General features: G+C 42.1%; 2 protein-coding genes across 2 annotated transcripts; one reads left to right on the top strand and one right to left on the bottom strand.

Moving 5' to 3' along the window:
- Window positions 1–648: 648 nt before the first annotated feature.
- On the bottom strand, window positions 649–1,870 carry LOC113017940 (CST complex subunit CTC1-like). The gene is made up of 3 exons (XM_080294482.1): window positions 1,700–1,870; window positions 876–996; window positions 649–808 (listed from the first exon to the last, which is right to left on the bottom strand). The coding sequence occupies exons 1-3, from the start codon at window positions 1,853–1,855 to the stop codon at window positions 717–719; spliced, it is 369 nt and encodes a 122-aa protein (XP_080150608.1). The 5' UTR covers window positions 1,856–1,870; the 3' UTR covers window positions 649–716.
- Window positions 1,871–8,250: 6,380 nt separating this feature from the next.
- Window positions 8,251–16,196, top strand: LOC113011392 (uncharacterized). The gene is made up of 11 exons (XM_080296137.1): window positions 8,251–8,774; window positions 8,855–9,094; window positions 9,173–9,367; window positions 9,493–9,615; window positions 11,242–11,281; window positions 13,665–13,699; window positions 13,779–14,045; window positions 14,126–14,365; window positions 14,455–14,646; window positions 15,213–15,338; window positions 16,041–16,196. The coding sequence occupies exons 1-11, from the start codon at window positions 8,600–8,602 to the stop codon at window positions 16,061–16,063; spliced, it is 1,656 nt and encodes a 551-aa protein (XP_080152263.1). The 5' UTR covers window positions 8,251–8,599; the 3' UTR covers window positions 16,064–16,196.
- Window positions 16,197–19,234: the final 3,038 nt, after the last annotated feature.

The following is a 19,234-nucleotide window of genomic DNA, read 5'->3' as shown; positions in this document are numbered from 1 at the left end:
TAGCCCACACTGTTAAGGTAAGTGTCATGTTTTTAGTTGTTAGTCTGATGAAGAATCTTTTACTTTTCTCCAAAAGTTGATTGTGTTTATCTGGACATAGTGTTTTTCAGGTCCAGCTGAATGCAGGTTTCCCCAGTCTTATACGTGTCAGGAGCATCAGCACAGCTGAAATGCATTTTTCCTAAGCACCGCGTCTCTGTGGCTTTTAAACCCCAAAACACGCTACAACAAAAATGGGTCCACCCCAAGGATGGGGTCCCCCGGTGTAGTTTCCACTGTGACAGACTGTAGGCTTCCTCAGAGTGAGGCTGAGAGCGGCAGGCCCAGCTGGAGTCTGACCCGTGTCACACAGTGGAGGTCAAACCTTCTGTGCCACAAACACCAGATTAACCAGTTTCACTCATCATCCTTCTACTGTCAGATTTTACTGGTGCAGGTTTGATGAATCACCATCTGAGAACATCTCGGATGTGGGCGCCACTCACAGGGATCACTTCCTGTAGAAGGGTCACATGACCTGTTATAGGCCCCTTTGTGATGATGACAGCGACGCCCCTTTCGTGTGAGGTTAAACCCAGAGAGCTTCGTGTGACCTCTGACCCTGATCACCAGCGTTAGGGTCAGTGAAGGTGAGATACCATGCGACAGGAGGAACAATAAAGTTTTATTTGTACGAACACGTAGAACAGATGAAGTCAGAACGAAGCAGGTGGAGCTCAGTCAGGGTGGAGGTGCAGACAGGTGAGCTGAAGGGGAGGAGCCAGTCTGGTCAGGAACTCTCTGTCTCCTCGAGTGAACCTCCTCACCTCTGAAACACACACACACACTCTGAAGGTTGCAGTCAGGGTTGGTCAGGGTGGTGAGGGTGGGGTTACCTTCTGGTCTCTGGTTGGTGTGTTTCCTGCAGGTGAGGCTGAGCGGCCGAATCATGACATCACTGCTGCACAGACACAACAGGAAGTGGAGGAGGAAGTCGTCAGCGTCCCCGTCACACACCTGAGACAGACACAGAGGTTATGTCTCTGCAGACTCACGGCTCGGCCCTGTGGAAACGTCCTGCAGGACGCCTGTTTCTCTCTGTGGTGGCCCCCCCACAGCGTCCCCACCGTGCTTCACTGTGTGGACGCTGTTCTTTGGGTTGTAGCTGCATCTTCTTCTCGTTTCACCTCCACAGGACGTTTCAGTCTGCAGGTCTTCGTCCTCAGCAGTGTGGCTGAAGGTGTCTGCAGACGTGGAGCTCTGTGAGCTCACAGTGCGTCCCTGTGCAGCCTGTAGAGTCTTTGAAGTCTTTGCTCTGACAGGCTTGTTCTGTGCTGGGCGGCTCTTTGACTTTCTTCAGGTTTCCCTTCCTGACACTCTGATAACCTCAGATATCCACAACGTGAATCCTCACAAACATCTGTTTCTCTCTTTTCACTCAAACCTTCTGACGTTTTCACACCGACTGTAAATATGAAGAAAACCCTCAGTTTGACGCCACGCCCCCAAACCAGTTCAGCAGTAAAGTGTGAGCAGACGGAGCTGTTACCAGGATGTAAACAGGATGTGCCCTTTCACAGTTAAAGCCTCAGGAATAAAAACATGACCCGATTTTAAATTTTTAAAGATAAAATAAAGTTTAAAGACGACGATGAGCACGTGACTCACCTGTGACTCACCTGTGGCAGGTAAATATGTACACCTGACAGGTGCTACTGACCTGGCTCTGCCCACGAGGGAAGACTCTGATGTGACCTCTGACCCTGAGAGCTCTCTGAAGCCCCTCCCACTGAGCATCAGCCAATCCCAACAGAGCATGAACCAGAGCAGCTGAGAAGCAGGCGTGAGCCTCACCTGTCCCGTCAGTGGGGAGCATCAACTCAAACAAACAACAAATCAGTGGAGTTTACTGGTGTGTCATTCCGTTACAATCGAGGTGAGTGGCTGCAAATTTCCACCAGGTTCTTGAACCTCTTTCATATCCGCCCCAAGCAGGCCCATAATCTCTTCATCTGCTCCACTCACCTGGAGCTGATTTTTGGCAATCAGGCTGGAGATATTTAAGCCTCACACTGACGTTCCTTCTCCACCAGTTAGTCAGCTACTCCATGTTGGAGCTGGCTTTTATGTCCCTTGTTCTCGTGTGCCTTAGTTTTCCACGTCTCTTACTCTACCTTAAGCTCATCCCTTGGACCTCGAACAGAACAACTTACCTTCTCTCTGGAAATCTCTCCGTGCCTCACCGGCCTGCCATCCCGCTCCATCCAAACCTGTGGAACGTAGATCAGCCAGCTCACACCATCCAACTCACCTGGACTCACACTGCCCCTCCCTCAAAGCGTTTTTCACTCCAACTCCCAGTGAGCTATAAATACAGCTAAACTTACCCTCTCCAGTGTTTCCCCTTCTTCTAACTCCGTTCTCCTGACAGCTAGACCTAAGCTGTCACGCTCCAGTTACCCTTCCAGCCCAATTTGCCCTTTTGGTCCACAACCACGTTACCAGGTTTCTCACGCCAAGTCACTGTTACATTCTGTGTGGCTGTTTTCTGCTACTGCCAAGTGTTAACCTGTGCTAGACCAATAAATGTTGTTAAACCCTGCTTCTCCTCCAGGGTTCTGCTCAGTTCTGGCCCTCATGACACGTTCATTTAATCATCAGAATAACAGCACGCTGTTTTAATTTTTATATAAAGAAATCCTGACACTTCCTGAAAAGACAGGAAGTGATGTCACTCTACGCTGCAAAGACAAAACTGGTGGCATAGTCACTGCTTATTTCTACTTTAATGGACAACTAACCAAAACAGCATCATGATTAATGTGCAGCAGTCTGATGAAGGTCTCTGCAAAGAGGTCATTAAGAGTAACTGTGTCTGTTTCTACATTGAAACTGTGACACTAACCTCTGTCCTGAAGGTCATTGACTGAATATTGATCATGTGAGTCATCACACGAGCAGAGGTGTGAATACAGGCGTAGGTCATTACAGGTGAACAGGTGAAGCCTCCATGAGACATTGATCTCAAGACTACTGAAAAACGTGATCTTCTTCACAGTGCTGCTTCAGCTCACTGACGTTTATGTACGTTATGCACAGCTCTCTGAAATCCCACCAACACATTTCATTCAATGTTAGGGTCTCGGCTTTGGACTATCGCAGCACCTCAATTTCAAAAATGGACAAATGAACAAAAGCATTTTGTTCTCAGACATTCAGACTGTCTCTAAACATTCTCAGTAAAAAAAATTACAAATAATCTGAGTTCAGTTCAACAGACAGAAACTCAAACTCAGTCCTTCACTCACTCATACACAACAACACTGACGTCGCCACACAGGTGAGAACAAAGGTAGGCTTGACGTACCTGTATGTGGACTAACCACAGAGGTCCAGAGAATCATGAACAAATGAATTCATCTTTAGAAAGTGAACAAATCCTGACTGTGGTTTGTATTTATGCACCAAACAACAGTTGAGAGCAGCCAGTCTGTTGGGGGTCACTGGGTGGGTTACTCAAGGGTTCTTCATCCAGGGAATCTTTGGAGACTTTAGAGCTCATGTGGACAATGACAGTGAGACCTGGGTGGCGTGACTGGGCACATCATGCGAAGGCCCAGGTCTTTGGGGCCTACAGACACCACAAAAGAAGAAGATCAAATGGAAAATGAATGATGGAAACTGAGGTCAGAGCTGCAGACTTGCTGGTGAGGAGAGGTAATGATCTTCAGGCAAGGCAAGCGCTGTTCAGTCCTCTCCTCATCTTCCTCATGCTCCTTTGTATATTCCATGTAGCATTAAAGGCACAAATGAGTTTAAACAGGTAAAGTCAGGTAAATGGATCCTGGTCATTGATTCAAAGCGACTAAAGTCAGTAAAGAATAAATGTTTAGGCTTTATTGTGTCAGTCAGACAAACATTAACAGTAACCTGTCTCTTCTATCAGACACAGAGATGAGTGATGACATCAGAAATAAACCTGAGTGCAAACAAAGGGAAATGTTTCTTCTGTGAGCTGTGTGACGTTAGCACTGACCAGCAGAGGGCGCCGGAGTCACATGATTGAAAATAAAGGCATAAATTGTCCAAAATTAACTTTCTTTATTTCTGTTCCCTTTATGTGTCTCCTTTCATCTTGCCTCCTTGTCTCCTCCCTCCTTCCACCATGTCTTCCCCACTCTCACATTCTTACTTCTCCAGTCTCATTGTTCCTTCCTCCTCTATGTATGTCTCCTTCATTGCTTCTTTACTCTTTTTACCCTTCTCTTCTTTCACTTTATCTCCTGCCTCCTCCTATGTTGCCTCTATCTTCTTGTCTCAAAGTTTCCTTCATCCTTCACTCCTCCTTCGTTGCCTACTCTCTCCTTGTCTCATTTATTTCACTATTCTTTATTTTCTTCTTTTCAGTTTCCTCCTTGTCTCTCATTGGTTCCTGCCTCCCTGTCTCCTCCTCCCTTGACTGTGAGGATTCGTGAAGATGAAACATGTTCAACACAAACTGATTCTCCACACACATCTATGGGCTCAAATTGTGGTCATAAATATTTTGTAGTTGTAAATCTGACCGACTAGTTGTGAACTGAGTTTTGTAACCTTGTAAACCAAAATATCTAAAACATTTGTGTTTGTGCATCTATAGATGCAAATTGGTGTGTGTGCAAAAAAGATTTGGGTTTTTTTGTTTTTTTTTTTAAAGAAAGAAAAGAAAACTAATAATAACAATAATTATTATTGCTACCAGCCTAATAATAATTAGGCTGAAGAACCAACAATTTTAGCCCATAAGAACCATAAGAATGAACTACCTCCAGGACCTGAAGCTCAGTAAAGCACCCCTCCAACAGCCAAACCTATCTGTTCTCTCATTGGATTGTGATTGACATGACGTTAACCAATGAGCTTAAAGGAAGAAAAATTCGGTCAAAATTTGTACTTTGAGGTTGTGTGATCCCCTTACAGTCTGAGCACACCCTTCACTCCCCAATATTTAAATATGGGGACCACTACCCGAGTCAGAGAGTCAAGGGCCCCAGATATGCAACGTTGCAAAGGCCTGTCAACCAAGTGAGCCCTACAACATCGAGAGCCTTCAGGAACTCAGAGTGAATCCAATCCACACCACAGGCTCTGCCACCAACCAGGTGTTTAATTGTGTGGATGCTTTAAGCATCCACACTATTGAGTTCCTGTTTCTCTTTAATCTTTATACTTTATTATTCTACTTGCTTCCGTACACTTTTTGGCACTTAACTACTTCCACAATTTTCAGCCGATTTTCACCGTTCAAATTTTAAACTATTCTGCTATTTTTTGCTAATGCCGGCTATATCTTTTGGTGCTCATAACTTCTATACTTTTTGAGATATTGAATTTTTTTTGGCAATATCAATGTGGTCACTTTTTTCTGCTCGCCGGGCAGAGCTGTGTTTTAGCTCAGTGAGATGAGCATCCGTTCTCAGACTGGGAGGCCCGGGTTCAAATCCCGCTTATGGCAACATTTCTTTCAGTTAACAGTTAAACTTTTTTAATTCTTTTCAACACAAATTTCAGCTTTTTCATCCCTTTTCAGCAGAATTTTCAGTTTTTTCACCACTTTTCAGCACAAATCCCAGCTTTTTCAGCTGTTTTCAGCAAAAAACTCTTTTCAGCAGAAATTCTGCTGATTCATCTCTTTTCTGCAAAGTTTTAGCCTTTTCACCTCTTTTCACCTCAATTCTCTGCAGCTTCTGCTCATTTCAGCAGAATTGTCAGTCTCTCCACCTCTTCTTTGTGAGAAAGAGTTTGGGGCAGTGAGATGAGTAGCTTCTTTGAGACTAGAAGGGCCAGGTTCGAATCCTGCTCAGGCAGAATTTTTTTTTTTTTTTTTTTAGCTTTAAAGCATCCACACTGCATTTTCGCAGGAAATGCAAATTTTTCTAGTTGCCTCATTGATTCCAGACTCACTTCCCTTACAGAAGATCATCTGTGGGATTAAGGACGGCTTGAAAAAGTCTTCATACCCCTTGAAAATTTACACATTTTTTCACCTTAAAACCACAAACTTAAATGTTTTTATTTATGTTTTTAGTAATAGGCAGAGGCTAGCCTGTTTGGCACCCTGGGCGAACACTCCATTAAAAAAAGATGATCTGATGTCTTCTCTGCTTAATAAGGTAATTAAAGAAGCTCTGACACATTTTTCTGTATGTTTTTACATAATTCCACCATTTCTGGTTATAGATGCAGAAACTTCATGAAATGAAAAATCTTCCTGATCACAACCTCAGTCTTTTTCTAAATGACTTCTGCATACTATTGTGAATAAAAAATGAAATCTGAGATTTGCGAAACAGTTCTTTCTGTTGTTATTTACATTTTACGAAGGCCCCCAGATCTTGTGTAACTGGGTTTGTAAAGGCAGTTGTTCAAGCTCAGCAGCCTTGCAGTGACAGTCGGTCACGGGACTTTCATAGCGATCTGAAACTGCAGCTTCCCAGTGAGAAGCTTACAGGCAAAGTCACAGGGGTCATAATTTAATAAAAAGATTTACTCAATCTAGCCTTCCCTAGTTATTGTCTGTATCCTGTAAATGTTCTTTTATGTAGTTTTAATTATTTTATTTTATTGTTAAATAATCTCCTAGTCGAGTTGTGTTTGTATTTTCTTTACATATTTTCACTGCACTGCAGCAAATTAGTGCGCTCCACCTGTTGGTGTATTTATTGGCTTTTAATGTTTCCCTCCTATAAATGATCGTATTACTGTAAAACACTTTGGGGTACTGCTGGTTTTAAATGTGCTGTATAAATAAAGTTGTATTCTCTTTGTTATTTCCTGTTCTCAGAAGGAGCATTGAGCTGTTCATAGACTGCATAAACTGCAGTATTAGCAAACTGCACATATAATTTATGTCCACTCAGGACTGTATGCTTGTCTTTCCACGTTCATATGTATATTTATATTTAGTCCCATGTCTCTGTATTCATCTGTGTATCTTAATAGTTTTGTTATCATATCTCTGTTTCTACACTGATTTTATATGTTGTTTCTTGTATATTTGCTGCTATGATAACTCAGTTTCCCTCTGAGATCAATAAAGTTTCTCTGATTCTGATGAAGACGAGTGTATTAGAAACAGCTCGTCCTTGTGGAGAAGCAGCAGCGTGACGAGCTGATGATGTTAACAGGGAAGTGGTGAAGCTGAAGGTATCACTCTGCTGTCGGTCTCCAACATGACAACATGCGGACTTCATCTGTCACTCTGCTCCTCGGTGAGTCAAACCCTCCCTTCTTCAATTCTTTATCACAGCTCCAACACACACTAAAGGTCAAAGGTAAAGTGCCTATTTCCAGCAGCTGGAAGCTCTCGCTGATAGTTTCTCTCACATGAAATCTGTTCAGATCTGTTGGTTTTGTTTTCCTTAGTGAGAAGAAGTGATCACTACTTCTTTTGTTTATCTAAGGCTGGTTGTATCTGATATTTGTTTGTGTGTTTGGACACAAATCAAGTAGTGTATTTCCTGTAAGCACCTCATATTTAACTCGAGTGCATGAAGATACAGCAAATGACAGAAAACTGTTTCAACTGCATAAACTCTTTAAAATTTAGAAGTTTAACTCTGCGTTTCTCTGTAATCTGGACTGACTCACAGAGCTGAAGCTTCATGTCGTGTCTGTAAGAGAGGAAAGTGACCTGTTTTCATCAAACATTAACCTTTACTCAGGAAACCACGGCTCCTAGCTGCATGTACCACATGTTCTCCTTATCTGCCTGTTGTAATCATCACTTCCTCTGTTCAGACCAGATTGACTGAGTCTAACTAAATGACTGAAGATAGTTGGTTTTCCAGAATTAAAGTTGGATTTTCCTCATTTTCTGTATGCTTTGTTAATTTTCTGATGGCGATTTAGACGAGCAGGACTCAAACGACTGTAATGTTTACTAAACAGATTTTTCAGGTTGCTCACTCAGCAGCTGATATTGCCAAAGTCGCCTAACTTTAATCCAGTGATCTCGGTGGTTTGATGGTTCATTAACTCTGATTGCTTTTTAAATGTCTCTGTTTTACTTAGCCAGTAAGAGCTAAATGGGCCTAACCTACCTTTGCCAGCACTGGCTATGGGAACCTGCTAATGTTGGGTTTAATGTTGTGATTAGTAGAATCTGTCGTTTTTTACTTACTGAACAATTACTTAGAAACCTGCAGACGTATCGATATAAAAGAATTAGGGCCTGCAAAATAAGCAGGTCAAATTTCAGAATTTCTACCTAAAAAGAAATTAAAAGGAAAAATAGTCCATTTGAATTCAGCTCGAGCATTTTACACCAAATCTGCTTGATCAGGTTTGAATGATGTTTCCAGAACCACACAGGAACAGATTACAATTTCCTGCCCTCTGACCTTCAGTGACCTCTGACCTGTTGCAGGTGTGTGTGTGCTGCTGCTGTCTGCACTGACTGTTTGTGCAGGTGAGTAGATGAAGTGCACCATGGTCCAGGACAAACACTGAGTGTAAACACTGATAGAAACTGTCCGTCTGTCCTCCAGTCTCTCTGAGCGTCAGTCCAAACCTTCAGCAGTTCTTCACAGCAGCCTCAGTGTCTCTGACATGTGACGGTCAGCTGGGCTCTGATGGATGGATGGTGAAGAGGGACACAGGAAGTGGGACTGAGTCATGTGGAGCAGGGGGGCGGGGCTTCGGGAGGATAAATGGTCCATCCTGTGTTTTTGATGAGTTCAAGCCAGTCAGTGGAGTTTACTGGTGTGAAGGTGAAGCTGGAGAGAAGAGTGAAGAAGTCAACATCACTGTATCAGGTAATGAAGTCATTCATTTCATCAGACTAACAGCACACTGTTATACCACCTCTACATCACTCTGTGGGTCTTTTCTTCAGATAAACATGTGATCCTGGAGATCCCTGCACTTCCTGTGAGGACAGGAAGTGATGTCAGTCTACGCTGTAAATACAAAATTGGTGGCACAGTCACAGCCTATTTCTACTTTAATGGACGTCCTGTTGGACCTACATCAGAGAAACTCATCACCATTAAAGTGCAGCAGTCTGATGAAGGTCTCTACTGGTGTTCTACTGATGAGTTTGGATCATCTCCTCAGAGCTTTCTGAGGGTCAGAGGTCAGAACACTGACATCACTTCCCGTCTGCTGAGCTGATGATAAATTAACTGAATCAGCGTCATTATCTCTCCTGCAGGTCCTCTTCCTCCCACAACAACAACAACAACAACAACAACAACAACATACACTGATGTCTCCCATCCACCTTCTCCTTCTCTTCCTCCTCCTCCTCTCCAGCCCTTCATCATCCCAGTCGTAGCTGTTGTGGTTTCTCTGGTTCTTGCGTCTCTGGTTCTGGTTCTGGTCTGGCTCCTTTGGAAGAAACACACAGGTATAGAGTCTGTCTGACCCAACTGAGCACTTGTAAGTGAAGCAGTATACATGTATGTATGTGTTGTATGGGATCAGTGATTCTTGGTCTTATCACTCTCATGCTGCCTTCGTGGCTCTGCCTAGTCCACAATGAGGCTCCTTCAAATGATGTCACCTACTCTGAGGTCACCAGTAGAGAGTCATCCAATAAGATGCCAGTCATCCAACCAGAAATGGTTTACTCCACCCTGAGGACAAACACTACAGGTACGGAAATGAGGGATAAAAGCAGGAAAACTAGAGATACACTTAGGTCAATGCATCTTTTGTGATGTTGTATAAATAAAGCCAGAATGCAATGATTTGTGTATCTTATAAAACCATATTTTAATAAATAGAACACAGTAAAGGGATTGAATGCACAAATGGAGAAAAAGCAGGTGGTCCCAAAGACAAACAGGTGGAGGAACACTTCCTGAAACTGTTTCTGTGAGCAATGTTCACCTGCCTTCCACAAATGCAGGTTGAAAATCTATAATGCAAAGAACTACATGTGAGCATGCTCCAGAATCAGCCTCTTCTTTGTGGTTTTCTTATCTCAGCTTATTTCTTATCTCATGATAAAATATGGGTTTGTGAGATTTGCAAATCATTCAGTCTGTGTTTGCACAGGGTCCCTGTGGTTTTTAAGAATTGGAGTAAACTGTGGTCGTGGAAACATTGACTTATATTTTCCTCAAATGCATCAAAACAAAGAGGAACTGTGACTCAACGGCTTCAAGCTTTATGAAACATAAACTTTCTTTAGTTTCCTGTCTGACAGTAAAACATGTTACTGGTTTCACATCTGAACCTTACTGTGGTCTCACTGGTCGAGTCGCAGTTTGTAAAAATGGGTCAGTGTCAGAGAAAACCATGGCAGCAATCCTGCAGCTCAGTCAGAACGCTGAAATGGAAGGAAGTGATTGGTGCATGATGTGGAAGATTAGTGTGTATGACACCATGCAGCACGAACTGTCTGATTGAACTCCAGTGTGAAAATGATTTGGGGAGATTTTGTCACAGCATGCAGCAGCACACTATGAATTTGAGGAGTGGACCCAAAATCCTGACACGAATGAACATAGAAGATAAACAAAAGGGGAGCCGTCTAACAAGGCTGATAAAAACATCTGAAAATAAAAGGCAGAGGTGAAGCTAAACAATAACATAAGCGTGGAACATGAAAGCACAAGCCACCGATGTTTCGCTGGCATGTAAGTTTGGGGTTATACACATAAAAACAAGGTTAGGCCATGAAGACTCTGTGAAAGAGACGATGAAGAGAGAGAAGAATTTGTTCAAGAATTACACCTCGTAGTAGAAAGGAGCTGAGGAAGACTCACTTTGATTGACGAGGATGTTTCAGTTCACTGTGTTGGGGCAGCAGTCAGATGTAAAAGCATGTACATGGTGAAGTCACCTGAGTTTGTAGTTCCCAGAGTCGAGTGTTTATTTTCACCCACATCAGAACAGGTGCTGCTTGTGTGGTTAGCTGATGAGAGAAGCTGAAATCTTTGTGTGACAGAGCTTCCTTGTTGTGACCATGAAGTGTTTTATCTGTTTACCTTTAGTTTAACAGCTGTTTGAATGATGTGGAGTCCAGAGAGTGCATGTCAGCAGATACTGAACCTGAAGCTTTGCTGAATCATATTGTTTCACATTGTTCTTCAGTGTTATCAATAAAAAAAAAATAATAGTTTGAATTGAGTTCAGCAGACAAGGTTTGATGGGAACTCCAAGTTCACAGTGAGATGAAAATGAATCCCAGATGTTCGGTCACACAGTGGCTTGTTTCTGTCTTTGATTCCTTCAGCGCAGTGACCAACGTGCATGACTGTCCCATTTTTACAGAAGGTGGAGGAACCACAGACGCCACAGAAGAAATTAAAAAGTGAAAGAAACGACGAGTTTCTCTGTGTAAACAGGAAGCTGAGGACAGACCTGCAGAGCTCCTGTGGACACGTTTCACTGTGTCGGTCTCACCGTGGGAACATTTAGAGACAGTCATCAGCTTCCTCCTTTCTTCATTCACTCCCATTTAATCCAATCAATGGAGTCATGATGGCAGCAAGTGAGGAAGGCGTCCTGTTTCCAGTTCCTCCAGAGAAACCAGGAGGAGGAACTGAAGAGATCAAACTGCTGCTGGTTTGAGTCTCTGCAGCTTGAACTCTGACAAAGGTCGTCGACGATGGAGCTGCTTCCTTCATTTCAATCTGATCAATACTCTGAACTCCTGCTGTAATTTCAGCAGGTGTGATTTAACACAGATTTAATGAACAGACAGATCTGCATCGATCAGGAACTTTCCTGTTTATATCAGGAAGAGAGGGGGCACACTTAATTATCTCTTTGGGTACAGCCAGTGATTTTCAGGAGGGGCCCAGCAGTAATAAATGCATCAACTAGTTTTTCAGCATTTTACTCTAAGATGGGAAGTTCTGTTTTTGGAGACAGCAGAATCTGAATGCTTCGTTATGTTTGATTTATTTAATATTCTTATTGGTATCTGAATGTTGTGCTGGAGTGGACAGGGGTTAAGGGAAAAAAGGCCCACTCCAACAAAACAAAGCACACTTCAATCATACACAACGCCTGAAAGACAAAACAGACAAAACGCAAACAAATATACATTTTTACAGAGTGTGTTCGTGAGTGTCTGTGTATGAGTGTTTGTCATGAAACGTACTTGAAAGGTGAAATTCTGTAATGACTGTAAAAATGTAATAATTATGATGCGATTAAAAAGGAGAAACAAAGGCTGCACAGCACATCCAGGTCCTGCCAGCTGTGGCTCTGCAGCTCATGTCCCCAAAGGACAGAGACGACTGTACTGCTTAAGTGGAACGAGGCAGCTTGAGTGATTAATATGAAACTGATATGACAAAATACTGCAGAGGATGACACACATGACAGATTACAGTCGTAACCAAGAGCTTCAGTTTTATCAATGTTTAGTTTGAGAAAGTTTAAGGACAACAATGATTTAACTTCCATGAGGCAGTCGCAGCAGGAGATGGGTGGAATTATGTTTGTAAGAAATACACAGCTGAGTGTCGTCTGCATAAAAATGAAGGCTAATATTATATTTCCAATATATGTGGCAGATTTGAAGTGTGTAAATTATGAATAAAAAGGCCCCGATAGATAAAAATATTTGCTTTGAGTTTCTCTTTGAGTTCATTGGAGCAGCGGCTCGGCCTCACTGTGACGAAGCTGCTGGTGCTAACAGGGAAGTGGTGAAGCTGAAGCTGCTGTCAGTCGTCGTCGCCACAACATGAAGACTTCATGTGTGTCTCTGCTCCTCGGTGAGTCAAACACTCATATTCATCCATTCATTTACTGTACTTCCACACTCTGTAAAGGAGAACACATCGTCAGCTCTCACTGACTGAGCTGAAACTTCCACTGAAATCAAATCTGTGTAGATCTGCTGGTTTGCTTCGTTTAGGAAGACTTCGCTCTGCTTCTTTCTTTATTTGGTTCCACCTTAAAGCTGGTCAGCTGGACAGGAAACAAAACAAGATGATATTTATGTACGAGCATCACGTTTTAACTCGAACACACAAAGAGTCAGTGAAGAAAACAGTTTCAAACTTGCTGGTTTATAGTAATGAAAGTTTGTTTTTACTATGATTCAAATTTGTCTCATTAACATCCAAAACCTGCTGAATGCTCAGAACTGAATCTAATGAAAGTCGAGCAGCTCGACTGAGTCAGTGAAGCTTCAGTTAGTGTGTGTAACATGACGACTGAACATGAAGGCAGACGACCTTATTCATGAAACAGGAAACCACAGCTGCTGCGTTCTGATTGGCTCTGTGTGTAGACAATAGTTCCTTTATTACGAACAAATAATCTTCCTGTGTCTCTCAGGACTCTGGAGCTTCACTGATCTGTTTTCAGATCTAAATGTTGCCAAAGTCACTGTTTGGGTCAGTTTAGGCACCAAACTCTAAATAAGCACGTAAAATGTAAGCCTGCATTAATAATGCATAAACATCAAATCCTCATTTACATGAGGTGACACATGTCAGCCATGCTGATGGTTTGTTTTCATGAGCGGTGCTTGACGACCTGTGATGGTACCCTCCTTTCATAAAGATGGTCGAGTGTGTGTTAAAATAAAAGAAACGATGAAGCTCCTTTCATCCTCAACTTGAAAAGCTCGATGATGCAGAGACTTCAGGAAATTAGAAAGTTTCCTGAAAGAAAAGACTATGTGACTATAACATCAGAGTGTCTCTAAATGACCTCTGACCTGTTGCAGGTGTGTGTGTGCTGCTGCTGTCTGCACTGACTGTTTGTGCAGGTGAGTAGATGAAGTGCACCATGGTCCAGGACAAACACTGAGTGTAAACACTGATAGAAACTGTCCGTCTGTCCTCCAGTCTCTCTGAGCGTCAGTCCAAACCTTCAGCAGTTCTTCACAGCAGCCTCAGTGTCTCTGACATGTGAAGGTCAGCTGGGCTCTGATGGATGGACGGTGAAGAGGGACACAGGAAGTGGGACTGAGTCATGTGGAGCAGGTGGGCGGGGCTTCGGGAGATTAACTGGTTCATCCTGTTTGTTTGATGAGTTCGAGCCAATCAGTGGAGTTTACTGGTGTGAAGGTGAAGCTGGAGAGAAGAGTGAAGAAGTCAACATCACTGTATCAGGTAATGAAGTCTTTCATTTCATCAGACTAACAGCACACTGTTATACCACCTCTACATCACTCTGTGGGTCTTTTCCTCAGATAAACATGTGATCCTGGAGATCCCTGCACTTCCTGTGAGGACAGGAAGTGATGTCACACTACGCTGTAAGAAGAAAACTGGTGGCACAGCCGCAGCTTATTTCTACTTTAATGGACGTCCTGTTGGACCTACATCAGAGAAACTCATCACCATTAAAGTGCAGCAGTCTGATGAAGGTCTCTACTGGTGTTCTACTGATGAGTTTGGATCATCTCCTCAGAGCTTTCTGAGGGTCAGAGGTCAGAACACTGACATCACTTCCTGTTTAAAGCCAATCTGCTAAGCTGATGATAAACTCACTGAACCAGCTTCCTCATCTCTCCTGCAGGTTCTGTGACACCAATCTCTGTTGCAACAACAGAAAGAGCAACAACAACAACAACCACCATCACCACTCATATCTCCCATCCTCCTCCTCCTCCTCCCTCCTCCTCCGTTCCAGTCATGGCAGCTGTAGTTTTTCTGTGTCTCCTGGATCTGGTTCTGGTTGTAGTTCTGCTGACAGGGTGGAGACAAACAGGTATGAAGTGTGTCAACGTCTTCAGAGCTTGTGATGAAACATTGCAATAACACCAAAACACTTCTTTATCTCATCCTGTAACATATGATATTGAAATGTCTGCTTTTATATTTGTGTCTCATTGTGTGATTCAAGGAAACATTATTTACATGAAAAATACAAAATATTCACCTTAGATATATGTAGGAGGTCACTGATTGGCCCAAACTTCAACCTATCACATCATTGCACAAATAAAATCATTCTATTGTTCATGTTTTCAGGGGCATTTAGCCAAAAGGTTCCTTCACATGTAAATTTGTTAAAATGTTTAAGAAATGTTTGTATTATAAATGCATGTTAGGTAAATGATATTTCTCAGAGTTATATCTCATGTATTATACTCACATACCGTGTGCAGGAGAACAGTGGTGAGCCGTCTGATATCACAATAAGACACATGTGGGTTTGAACCTGCTGGGTGTTTAAAATGATGTGTACGAGGTTAAAGTGAGCGTAGTTTCGCTTAATTAATCAAAATCATTGATCCTGAGTCTTTTGAATCTATATTCTTTTCATTGCTGCAGGAAGAACTCTGCCATCACTTCAGAGGAAAGTCGTCTACGAGGGTCTCACCTTAAAAAAAACAGCCAATAAGATTTCAATCATCCAGTCACATGTCGTTTTTTCCAGTCTGAGGACAAACGCTGCAGGTAAACACTCAGTTTTTATCTAACAAGCTGGTAAAAGATAAATCAGTGAAAATAAAAGTTAATGTTTACACATTATTTATTTTCAATGTGATCTCCGTTCCTCAAATTCCTGCAATTAATTAATGTTTCAGTCTTAAATATGATCAACCTATCTCTCATAATCATTTATGGACCACAAGCCTTCAAGTCTGAAGTAGTTCAACTGTTACTTAAAAAACCATCTCTAACCCCAGCAGCTTTAGCTAGTTATAGGCCTCTAACTCTAACTCTAACCTTCCTTTCATGTCAAAAGTTCTTCACGCATGTTGATGCGTGCTCAACCATCCAGGTAAGTAAATTCCAAATGTTTGATTCTGTTCACCTGGACGTGGCGATTTCAGTGGGAGAAACGTCCAAGTGACTTCTTCAGTCTCAAAGTTGCGGCTGACGATGAACAGAATCAACCTTCACACACAAGAGGTCAATGCTAGCCTGGGACACCTGATGTTCTGCACCAATCACATCCCACATATAGTTCTTATTCAAGCCTTTACTGTTGTGCAACATATTGGTGACACACATAATGTGACAGATCCTGTCTTAACAATAAAAATCCCTAACTTACAGCAGGGTGGGGGTGTAGCTACATACTCTGCAGTGTTTACTGCCGCTCTCCTTTCTTTCCTTCTTTTCTATCCTCTCATCTCCTCTCTCTCATTACAGGTGTGTCAGAAGAAGGTAACTGATGGGCTGTCCAACCTCTTTTTAAAGGAAACAACAAGCACTCATTTAAAATGAGTGTAGAAACTGACAGATGAACCTTCAGTTAATATCTTTGTTTAATTAAAACTTGTTTAAATAAAACTCTTGTTAATGAGTCTTCTGTTGTTTTTCTCATTGGCCTTATATCAGCAGGTTTAATACCAAGCATATGACTTTCTAAAGAACTGATTTATGATTCTTCAGGTCTTGCATTTGGTTGTAGCACAAACTAAAAGAAGTTTTTAAACTTCAGCATAAACTTGGTAGGAGGTCATTAGAATTTCAAAGCACCAGTCTAGCATGAAGCTAAAGTTCCCAAATGAAAGCCTTGCAGATTCACAACAACATATATAATATTTTAATAATAATATAACCTTTATTTAAACAAACAAAAGAAAACTTTAATCACTTCTATATCCAAGAGGCAGCCAGTCAAATGTTCTCAATTTGAACCTCTGAAAGTCTGACAGTTTTTTGAACGAGCTGGAGGCAGAGATGCGCTTTTGGCTGAGAAGTGAGGAGGATGTTTTCAAGATGTGCTTAAAAGATGAATAAATACAACTGCTGTAAACTGAAGTACTGATTCAACATCTGTGCTGAAATAAAAGTTGAAATAACCACTTCAAAAACGTCCCTTTATGCTCGCTCCTCTTCAGCAGGGCTAGCTAGATGCTAAAGTACCGCAACTGCAACTTATGGGCACCTGCAGTGGTTCCAGAGTGGGACAAAAAAACATAAATAAATAAAAAATATGTTCCACTTTAACCCATGACTTTAGCATGCATCATCTCTATTTGTTTAAAAATGTAGGCAGTAAAACTGAAAAGCAGTCAGAAAAAAACTACTCAAGTAAAATACAGATACATGAAAATTGTACTAAACAGTAAATAAACACAAATCTCTGATTTATCAAAATCTTTGGACCTGAGTCTGTGATGAAACTCAGCAGAACAGATGGGAAGCAGCAAAATAGACATTAGAAATGGATGCCAGAGAAACCTGAGGACCAGGTTTGTGGAGCTGGTGCAGGAGTTGAAACAGTAACTGGTGGTTTTCAGTAAGACACAACTGGTGAAAGATTGATTGTTAAATGTTTCTAGAACATACCCACGTACCCGTGCACATAATTAAAAGTTGTTGGTTTATTTGGGGAGTTTAGTTTTAATTTATTAATACGCTGTTCTTGTTTTTGTTTAAAATACACTAAACTTACTGTTGCTTTGGGTTTTGACTTCTTGGCTACCATGCCAACCCCCAATCCCATCCCTAAAACTTCCCCCATCTCTGCACAGGATGGAGAAGAACCTGTCTCTTGTCTTTAAACAAACGTAGAACTCGCTCAGACTGTGAGTAAAAACAAATGATGACCACCGCACTGTTTGAAAAGATTTAAACAAAACAACAATTTCCCAAGTACTGAGGTTAATAACAAAAAGAAATCCTAATTAGAGGTGAAGAAAAAGAAAGGAGAACATCTTAAGTGAAATCCAAATCAGAAGAAAAAAGACGTTACAAACACAACAGTGATCATAGCCCAGTTTATGTTTAACATATCAACAACACTTTTATTAAAGCAGGTAAATCTGTGTTTACTTTGAAACATTAAAGAGCTCAATAAAATCAATCACACTGACACAAGTTACACAGCTCAGTCATCCTGAAACTGAAGAACATCTGATTTCTTATCTGAAAAACTTTCAGACCCACTCTGATCAACACTGTTACTGTTCTACCACCAGACACTTTATTAGTGGCCCTAACTGCAAATATCTAATCAGTCAATCACATGGCAGCAAACCAGCTCATTAAGGCACGTAGACAGAATCAACCTAGACGACTCCAGACCAAACTGAGCATCAGAATTTCAGAAATTGCTGATCTGCTGGGATGCTCCCAACAACCATCTGTGGTGTTCACAGAGGACGGTCTAAAAAAGAGAAAATATCCAGTGAACAGCAGCTCTCTGAGAAAAAATACTTTGATGTCAGAGCTCAGAGGAGAATGGACAAACTGCTTCAATAGCTCTCATTATAACCAAGGTCTGCAGAAGAGCATATGTTAATTCACAGACCGATGAACCTTGAAGCAGATGGGCTACAGCAGCAGAAGACCACACTGGAGCGGAAATGAGCTTCTCCCTTGGAGGTAGGGGGAGAAGTTCAGCCATCCAGGAGGTGCTCAGAGTAGAGCCGCTGCTCCTCCATAAAAAGGAGCCAGTTGAGATGGTACGGGCACGTCCCACTGGGAGGAGTCCCCAGAGCAGACCCAGGACATGCTGGAGAAATTATATCTCTCGAGTGGCCTGGGAAGACCTTGTTGTGTCACTGGACAAGCTGGGGAGAGGCAGGCCTGGGCTTGTTTGCTTAGGCTGCTGCCCTGGCAACCCGGCCCCAGAGAAGCAGAAGAAGATGGATGGATGGATGGAGTATCATGTAAGGTAACCACCGATGGTGTTTTTGAAATTAATTATTTAAAGTGATGATGTTTCAGTGTTTCTGTGTAGTTTGTGAGTTTGTCTTATTTCCTGTTCTCTACAAACTTGATTTAATCATTTTATGGGAAAGAGCAAAAATCAAAATGAGCTTTCTGCACATTACTCACAAACTCTGAAACTTTACACTTATGAACTGAACTGTTTCCTGTGAGTTGCTGTGAATACATCTCATGCAGTTCATTTAGTGTCCTCATGGTCCAGAAGCAGCAGCGTGACGAGCTGATGAAGGTAACAGGGAAGTGGTGAAGCTGAGGATGTCAGTGTTCTGTCAGTCGTCGTCCTGGCAGCATGAAGATTACATCTGTGTCTCTGCTCCTCGGTGAGTCAAACACTGAAGTGCTTCACTCATCTATCACAGATGTCAGCTTTCACTCAGGAAACCACAGCTGCTAGCTGCATGTGCTAAATGTTGACCAGCCTTTGTTACGCAGTCTTCACTTCCTCTGTTGTAAACAAATTGTCCGTTATCTGCACTTAATCTAATTTCATTTCTCTGAGAGTTCGTATGCTTTGTTATTTTGATGATTTAAACATGAGCAGACCGAGACTCACACAGGACGTAAACCTGCAAATAACAGCAATAAAAACAGCTTCTGCAGGCAGTTCATCCCACAGCTGAGGTGGAATGAACACCTATAAACCATGAACAGAGTTGGAACTC

Source organism: Astatotilapia calliptera, chromosome 3 (assembly GCF_964374335.1).
Source record: "Astatotilapia calliptera chromosome 3, fAstCal68.1, whole genome shotgun sequence".
NCBI lineage: Eukaryota > Metazoa > Chordata > Actinopteri > Cichliformes > Cichlidae > Astatotilapia > Astatotilapia calliptera.
Note: the sequence above shows the minus strand (reverse complement) of the source record. Positions and strands in the feature narration are given on the sequence as shown.